Genomic DNA, 8,702 nt, shown 5'->3' with positions numbered 1-8,702 from the left:
CACAGAATTGTTCCACTTACACTCTTCCTTTGTCAAGTCACTATGTACACATTCATTTAAACAAAAATACAAACATGCTGCATAAACCTTGATATAATAGTTGCAAGATGTGCTATGGAAACTCCCATCTGCAACAGTAATGAGAAAGAAAGCCAAAAATACTTCTTGCGTGGTCTCCTTCCCTATGCATAGCAACTCTGCATCGCCGTAGATGCTCCCACCTGTTTGTCACACAGTATATGCACTGGTTTTTGTAAGTGCAATGGAAAACCAAACCGTACACATAAAATATGAATGATACATGTTTGCCTTATTTAAGCAGGAGACCTTTGGGGTACTTCCAAATAGAAGGAAATAAATTAACATAGCCTGCAGGAATAAATCTTCAGTTTCCAGTATTATTTTTTTTATCCCAGGGCTGAGGGATTCTCCAGATATCCCAAGGAAAGCAGTCTTTGGGGCCCAGATCACACACAGACATTACAGCCCCATTAAGCAGAGCCCCCCGGCTTCTTTTTGCTCTTTCCTAGAAACCACAGGAACAAAGCCTCCCTTCTGGGTGAGGCATCAGACAGAGGTCCTGGTGTCATTAAGAGCATGGTAAGAGGGCTTTTAGAATAGACAAAGCACAGCATGCAGTTTATTACCCCAATACAAACCATCCTGCTGCTCCAAACAGCTCCCTGGAGCCCTGCCTGTGGTGGGGAAATTCTGCACGCTCCGAATGCTGAGCTGCACTGGGCACTGCTAAGCACAAGGTGGTGCTGAAGAAATGCTTTCATTTGAGATCAGAGCGCGTTTGGTGAGGTCGGGTTGATGTCAGCGCTCACTTTCTCTGATTCCTAATGCTACCTCCCTATTTACCCAGCACAAACATACAACACAGGGCTCTCCACAGCAGCTCCAGGCCTCTGCAGCCTGAGCAGATGTCACTGAACTCCTCCTCCTGCTCTTCAGATCCAACTGTCCCTTAGGATCACAGAGATCTGGGGACAAAAGTGGTACTGCAGTAACTGCTGACAGAGAAGTTGTCAGAGCAAAGGCAAGAAGGAGACTTCAGAGCTGAGAACCCATCACCAAGCTGCCCATGGGAAGGACCTTCCTCCAGGCAAACAGCAACCTGTCCACAAGGCCCCCAAAACATGATGTACCCCAGTAGCTCGTTTCCTCTAAGTCAAAGCCTGAGTGACACAAAACCTCTGAAGTGAAAGCAGGCACCCAAGAAGCCTCACTGGAGAATGGCTCCATTACCAACCAGTCCCATTTCAGGCTGCCTCTGCATGTGGTGCTCCTGGGCAACAAGGCCTCCTCCACTTCCTCCCCCAGGAAGATCCAACCCCCACACAAACCAAGGAATCCATCCAAAGCAGCTCTCCTGGAGCAAGTGGTGCTTCAGGAAGCATCCCTGATCCAACAGCAACACTACTGCACAGGGAGGAGGGGAATGGTAGGATGCTTACACATGCCATCCTTGAACCCCTCTTGCACTGCAGATACTGGCACGATTCAGCTGTACTACACCAAGTGGTAAATGGAACTAAACTGCACTGAATGACTTAGAAGGTCGAGCAGAATCTCTGTCATAAATTGAGAGTGATACTTGAAACCACTGAAAAATATCATGCAGGTGCTACAGGTGAATAAAACAAAGCAGAAATAAACCTCCATCTATGTCCCAAGGTTAAGAACGAATTCAGCTCAGGTCTAAGCACAGCAAGCCTTGCATTCTGCCTGCTGATATGTGCAGCTGGCTGCTAGCAAAGCTGCTGCTTGGGCTTCAAACATCCACACTGGGCTTAGTAAAAGCTGAAATTAGAATGGCTGCTGATAAACACGCTGTGGCTTTCTGTGTCCAGCCTGCCAGGCTGCAAGGAACAGGCTCAAACTCCCATGTTATGCTTGGGCTATGGCCTTTCGGAGAGCTGTGAGGCTTGGGCTTAAGCTGACCATAAGTCTGAATCCCAATGGGCCTGGATAGAAAAGGATCACCCTGCTTGTTAGTCGTTGAACACAGCCCATGCACAGCCAAAAAAAAGGACCCTTGGAGCTGACTTCAATACCTTCTATCCAATCACAAAGCTCTGCCTTCACTTCCACTTACAGCCAAGTGCATGGTCAATATCTTACAGCCACCCCAGCAGGCCCTGGTGGCTCCTGATTACAACAGGTTGTATTCTGACCCTAAATCTCTTCCAGCAGAGTAGTCCAAAAACGGACAGCTTTCCCCTCATGTACCAGTGCACATAACCCAACTGCTCAGTAAATCTCTGCATATGAAGAGCTGTGCTGTAATTTTTCATGACAGCATCATACAATTAGAAACCTGTTAAAAGAGTCTGCTCCCCATACCCTCAGGCTGCACTTGAGAAGATTTAACCATGACTACAGCAGTAGCTGTTATCCAAATCTGATCAATCAAAGTGTCCCCTTGCAGCTTGGAAGCTGATTTGCAGCACCCACTCTGGCACGCTGGCACTCACCAGGCTGGCTGCTGGCTGACCAGCCGTGTTATTCAGCACTGGATGCAGAAGCTCCTGCCCTTCAAATCTGCTCAGAATTCCTCTTTAGAGCACATATTTGCCACGCATTACATTTCAAGCATCCTACTCAGTTTCACCATTGTCATAGCAGGATCCCACCAAGGCGTCACACAGACCAGCTCTGCCTGCAACCTCCTACGAGGTCCAAGAGGTGATGGGTTCAGACATACTATTAAATGATGTATGCAGTCAGTGAGGTTTCCACAGCAAACAGGGACTGAAGAGTCTCAGCTATCCAGCCATTAAGAAAACCCTCACATCAGTCTGCCAGCCACATAATAGTTGGAAAACCATTTCAGCCGTGATGAAACTGAAGCGGGACTGAGCTACCCCTGCTGCACATGGGCAACGGCTCACTGCCTCCCCAGAAAACCTCCCCACACCTCCAGGTGTCCGAGGGTTTCTGCCTTGTGCTTTCAGTGGAGCTCCCCATGCTTTCAGAGCAGCTCTGCAGCAGCCTGTTTCCAACAGCAGGTTTATTCAGGAGATTCTCAGCCTGCTGTTGTCTACAGAACCTGACGTGTGACTGGTTAGCACAAGGTCTGCAGATGTGGTGGGACTGCCCAGGACGTCCACCAGACTGACCCACAACCTGCCACGGTTAGAGAGCATGAAAGGAGCTGTGCCACAGCTGGCATTGCCTGTCACCATGAGCCCATCCTTTTGCACACTGGTGATCTCAGAGATCAGAAAAGTATTCCTCTTGGCTGCCTGCAAGGTACCTGAAACTAGAAGCAGCACCAAGAGATGCACTGTGACTAATACTGATGGAGTTTTAGCAGGAACCTCACAGTGTTCTGCGATGCCTACACACAAAAACTACATCTCCTCACCGAATGCAAGCAGGCTGCAGCACTCACCTGCTGTTGCAGACCCCAGAAACAAGTGAAAGCAGGAACGTCAGCAGCATGCAGGCAGGCACTGAGGCCTGCTTCATCAGCTCCACAATGATACTTGCTTCAACGCCATCCGACTGCCAGTGGGTCATCTTAATGGGCCCATCATCATATCTGTCTGTCATGAAGAGCACCTTGCTGCTTGCAACTGTGTTAAAGATGGCAGAGAGCTTGGAGGCATCCTCTGCCCCGAGGTCAGCCGTGTCCAAGGGGGGGTGCAGATGGGACAGCATGACTTTACGTTGGTCATAATACACTAAGATGATTTCTTCTTCTCTGTGGTTGTCAGACTGTTTCTGAAGGGTAGAACAGTTCCAGAATTTGCTGTTTCCCTCTTTGCTTATCTGAATCCATGGCTCATGAGAAAATATCGTCCCAAGGTCTTCCAAGAACTCACTCAGGCTCTCTTCTTTCTCCTGTTTGCTGTTGTTCCATGAGCCGAGCACAGAAATGCTGACCTTAGTCACCTGCTGGACTTCCCTGAGATATTGCTTCACCTGAACAGGAATAAAGGGGAAATGGACCACGGCGAGGATAACAGCAGAGCTCTGTTCTGGGATCCAGCGGCCGATCAAAATGCCGCTTTCTGCCGAGGAACAGCACGAAGGAAAGAAGACCTTAAGGACCATGCCAGCAATCCCTGGAGGATGGGACACCTGCCAACAGACACAGAAACAGAATTTGGAGTGGTGATTAGATGCAAGGACAACATGAGCTGGCCAAAGTCACCAGCAAGGAGGTCTCCTGTATCACCCAGGCACCCAGAGCTGAACTCGGTAACAAACACACTGAACAGCCCTGGCCACAGCACTCATCCCCTCCTCTCACCTAGAAACAAAGACAAGAAGTTTGTTGCAAGCAGACTACAATGACTGACTGATTGAAGCTTATAAAGCAGCTTCAATTCATTAGATGCAAGATCCCAAACCAGGAGAGGCATCTCTGCTTTACCAGTGCTCCGTACCTGAAGTATTTTTCTTGATGTCATTAAGAAAATACCTCAATGGCTTCATAAGACTTTTATTAAAAGAAGCTTCAGGGCAGCTGACAATGTCTCTTTAAATAAGGTGAAGGTTTCTAACAGAAATATAATTGCTGTAAGGAGAGCGCTCGCACACAACAATCGGCATCTGGCACCCGTTGTCCTTTTCTGTCCTTCAGTGCTTTGTTAGAGATGTGAAAACTCCCCAGCCCCCGAGGCTGGCTGCTCTGCGAGGGACCCAGTCAGTCGGAAAGAGAAACGGAGTGTATTTATAACACGCACAGAGGATGCACAGCGCGCAGGTCCCTGTGGTTTGGTTTCTTTCCTCCCTTTTTAATACAGGACAATTGATCGAGTAAATCTCAGCACCGGGCAATTTGCAGTGGAATGGAGTAGGTGATGGGGCAGCAGCAGAGGCACGTGGTTAAGCAGCTCCCAGGCCCACAACCCTGCAAATATGGCTCACAGAGGAGCACTGAGAAGCTCACCCCAGGGCATTCCCTCTATCAGGGTGCTCAGGGAGGTTCTGCTGCTGAGCACAGCATCTGCAGGTACTGGGAGCTCCGGCCCATGGGGAGGGCAGCTTTGGGAGCCCACAGAAGGAATGATGTCTCCTCCTCTATGACCGAGGATAACTGTAGAGACGTGGAGCCTGAGAGCATCTTGAGAGAACCTTTAATAATCTGTATTTTTTTTCAAAGGCCTTCAAACCTCCAGCAGATTGGGAAGGGAAAACATATCAAAAGTAGAAAACTGGGAGGTGTGACATCCTGAGACTGGAAAGGTGCAGCACCGGGCATGGGAAAGATGAGGAAACTGCAGTCCAACTGAGAAACAGCATCACCAAACCCTAACAATCATTAGACCCAAACAGACTCAAAAACAGGACATCCTGCTTATCCACTCCTATTGACACAGCCCAAATGAGGGTGGTTTTGCTGTTTGGGGTGGAAAATCATGAAGACAAAGGACAGACACTCAATTAGAATAACGCCTGAAATGCACAGGAAAACAGTGAAAATCAGCTGCCAATTAATTAGACTGGTCCTAAAAAAGTCTAAAATAAAACCTGTCCCTGCATCACACATTTGTTTCTTTTGGAAAGAAGTTGCTGCTGTGCTGTTTGCACAAGCACCATCCCTTTGCTAAGGGTCACATACACCCCAGGTAGAAGGAAATAAACCAGGGGCACGACTCCCACCTTGCACCCATACCTCTGCAGCCAAAAATGGAGCCCCTGCTGCTAGCACAGCACACAACCAGCAGACAGCGACAGGACGAGGGGGAACGGCTTTGGACTAAAAGAGGGATGATTGAGATGGGAGGAGGAAATCCTTCACTCAGAGGGCGGTGAGGCGCTGGCACTGCTGCCCGGAGCTGCGGGCGCCCATCCCTGGAGGCGCCCATGGCTACGGATGGGTCCTGGGCAGCTGAGCTGTGGGGCTCAGACCACGGCAGGGCCTTCCTTTGGTGACAAGGCCATTCTACGCATGCCGGGCCGCTCGGGGCGCGCAGGGGACGAAGCAGCCCTAGCTAAATCCCTGCCCGGGAACCCCGAGCTCTTTCCGCCGGCCTCGGTGCAGCCGGGCCTGGAAGCGCAGCACACAACGGAACGCGCCCGCGTCCCGCCCGCAGCGCAGCGCTCCCCGCCGGCGGCCCGCAGTTTTAGCGCCCCCCCGCCCCGCGCCGCCCCGCGCCCCGCTCCGGCCCAACGCCGCCTACCGCTCCGCGCCGCCCGCTTCCGGGTGCCGGTTGCTCGGAGACGCCGCCTGCGCACCGCGCTGTGCCCGGCCGGCCCCACAGCCCGGCGTCCCGCGTTCCGCCCGCCGCACTGCTCGTTTCGCCCCTCTCCCCAGGCCCCGCTTCGCGCTGGGTTTCCAGGATCTCGCCCCGCAGCACCGACCCGAGGCGTCCTCGCAGGGCTGGGAGCCGCGCGGTGTAACCCGCAGCTGCTGCTGAGCCCGTGAGATAAGCAGCGCCAGCGCTCGGTCCTGCTATCTCTCGTGGCCACGGCGCTCGGCTCCAGGGCCTCGTGGTGCCTCGCGGTGCCTCGCAGCCTCTCCCCGCACTCTGTCCCTGGCTTATCCTCCTGCTGACCAAACGCGATGGGAAGGGGCATCCAGTGGGGCGTGCTTGGGATGCGGGATAAGAGCCTCTGGCAGCTATGGGGCACAGATCACAGCATTGTGTGCACAATGGTGCACCCAGCACAGCCAGGCTGAGCGCCCTGGGAGCCCGGAGGCATCAGCTGCAGCCTCGGAGCTGTGGGGCAGCCTGCACTGCCATAAGCCGGAGCAGGAGAGGAAAACAGCCTTCCCTGTGCCACCACACCTTGCCTTCTCTCTGCTGATAGCGACGTGGCTCCTGAACTGTGCAGCCCCAATGTTGTGCGAGCAATGGGACGTGCAGATAGGAAACGCGCTCTGTGCAGTAGTTGCTGCTTCCCTGTAGAGGTCAGGAATGTGGCATGGAATTTGTTACCTTTCCTTTAATGTTCTCCTGGAGGGTACCGCAAACTCAGCTCTGTCCTGGCCTTACCCCTCTGGCTGTGCTCCGCCTTGGACATCAGGGAGGCAGAAGCGTGGCCAGGTAAGATGGGCGTGTGTGGGAGAGAAGGAATTATTTCATTGAAAAGACACACAAGAGGATGGCGGTCAGTTTCCAAGGCACCAACACACCATCAATTTTTATAGAACCAGAGAATCCTTCAAGTTGGAAGGGAGCCATAAGGACCATGAGTACCAACCCCTGGCCCCACACAGCACCGGCCAAACCCAAACCCTCTGTCTGAGCAGTGTCCCATTGCCCTGGGGAGGCAGTTCCATGCCCACCATCCTATCTCAGCCCTTCAGCTACTCTGGTGGATCCAGGAAGGGTGGAGCTGAACCGTTGTCGCTGTAGTCCTTGTTTCTGCCATCTGGAAAAGCTGAATGGCAACAAGGTGGTTGAGTGCAGGGACAACAGGAGCGCCTTCATTTGCAACCCACCAGCGGACCCAAAGCTCAGCAGGGTTGTGGTGGAACCGGCCCCACTCTGAAGGTTGTCACAGGGTGCCCAAGGGCAGCCGGGGCCTCACGTGGTACTTGAAGACTTTCACACAGTTCTCACCTGTGTCTGCCACGAAGAGGTGCCCAAAGGGGGAGCAGGCCACGCCAGCCGGCCTCCGCAGCCCTGCGGACACCAGGCAGATGGGAGCCCCGCTCTCTGGGAACAAATGGACGGTGCGGTGCTGCTCATCTGCCACCACCACACTGCCTTCTGCATCCACACACACCCCCGCCGGGTTGCCAAACTGGTGTCCGTATTTGCTGCTGAGGGAGCAAACGAGTTTATGACTGCTCATGAACACCTTGACGTCTCCGCACTCCTCACTTACCACAAAGCCTCCATGGGGTGCCGGGCTGACATAGCGAGGGCCCTGCAGGTTGGGGACTGAGCAAATGTTCAGTGTCCTGAAAGCATGGTCCAGTGCAAAGCTGCAGACTTGGCCTTGGGCATAGTCTGCTACTAAGATCTTGCCCGTGGAGTCCACTCCAACACCCCTGGGGGAGCCAAACTTCCCAATCTTTATCCATTCTCCTTTGGAGGGGGTGGTGTGAGGATTGAAGACCCAGACAGCCCCATTTGTCATGTCAGCTACGGCCACCGTTCCTGCCCGAGTCACGGTCACATCCTCTGGCAAAAAGCTGCCACCTTCCCTTCCCGTTTGCCAGCAGGGCAGGGACTTCAGCACTTGGCCTGTGCTGCTGAGCACGTGCACCCAGGGAGCACCCTCGGCTGTCACATAGATGGAGCCATCCCGGGAGCAATGGATTCCACTTACACACCCATAACGGCTGCCAGTGGGGTTGGGGATCTGCCGCACCAGCTCATCCTGACGATAGTGGAGGAGGTTCTTGATGTTGTCCAGGTCTCTACACAGGCTCTTGGTCTTGTCTGCCAGCTGGTGGACTTGGAGCTGTGTCACCATGCCCATGCCCTGCTGGCTGCTCAGCAGCGGGCTGGCAGTCTGTAGAGTGGTGTTTGACTTCAGCTGAAGGGTGTAGAGGGCTTTCAGAAGCTTCTCCTTCTGCTGGCTGGTCTCCAGAGTGGAGTCCATGATGAGACTCTCATCCCTGTTTAGAGTAAGTGGAAGGCCTATTACTGACCGATCTCTAGGGACATGCTCTGAGCTCAGGTGCTTGCTGAATACACAGGACCAAGGTGTTGGTGCTAGGCTGGATTCACGCCAAAGCAACAGAGAACAGCTCAGTCCTGCCCACTAATTATGTGCTCAAAATGTAC

General features: G+C 52.9%; 2 protein-coding genes across 3 annotated transcripts in view; both read right to left on the bottom strand.

The window, feature by feature from the left end:
• PIGQ (phosphatidylinositol glycan anchor biosynthesis class Q) overlaps window positions 1–6,203 on the bottom strand; it is a 31,242-nt gene extending 25,039 nt beyond the window's left edge. Inside the window, exons 1-2 of one of the 2 annotated variants that reach the window (XM_042864372.1) lie at window positions 6,141–6,203; window positions 3,401–4,092 (exon numbers count right to left, since the gene is read on the bottom strand). In XM_042864372.1, the coding sequence (XP_042720306.1) occupies window positions 3,401–4,065 (665 nt within the window). In that variant the 5' untranslated portion in view covers window positions 4,066–4,092; window positions 6,141–6,203. Of the gene's footprint in view, window positions 1–3,400; window positions 4,093–5,632; window positions 5,978–6,140 lie in introns of those variants that run through there. The other variant, XM_042864374.1, reaches the window with a different exon arrangement.
• Window positions 6,204–7,170: 967 nt separating this feature from the next.
• On the bottom strand, window positions 7,171–8,336 carry NHLRC4 (NHL repeat containing 4). The gene has a single exon (XM_042864582.1). It carries the CDS (start codon window positions 8,047–8,049, stop codon window positions 7,462–7,464), a length of 588 nt encoding a protein of 195 aa, XP_042720516.1. The 5' UTR covers window positions 8,050–8,336; the 3' UTR covers window positions 7,171–7,461.
• Between the last annotated feature and the right edge of the window lie 366 nt (window positions 8,337–8,702).

Source organism: Lagopus leucura, unplaced genomic scaffold (genome assembly GCF_019238085.1).
Source record: "Lagopus leucura isolate 7727_CA_CO unplaced genomic scaffold, USGS_WTPT01 Super-Scaffold_760, whole genome shotgun sequence".
NCBI classification, from domain to species: Eukaryota; Metazoa; Chordata; class Aves; order Galliformes; family Phasianidae; genus Lagopus; species Lagopus leucura.
The sequence above is the reverse complement of the archived record's forward strand: the minus strand, read 5'-3'. Positions and strand labels throughout refer to the sequence as shown.

What these genes read in the sequence shown, in the direction of transcription:
- NHLRC4 (XM_042864582.1), bottom strand. Translation starts at nt 8,049, where the DNA reads ATGACAAATGGGGCTGTCTGGGTCTTCAATCCTCACACCACCCCCTCC.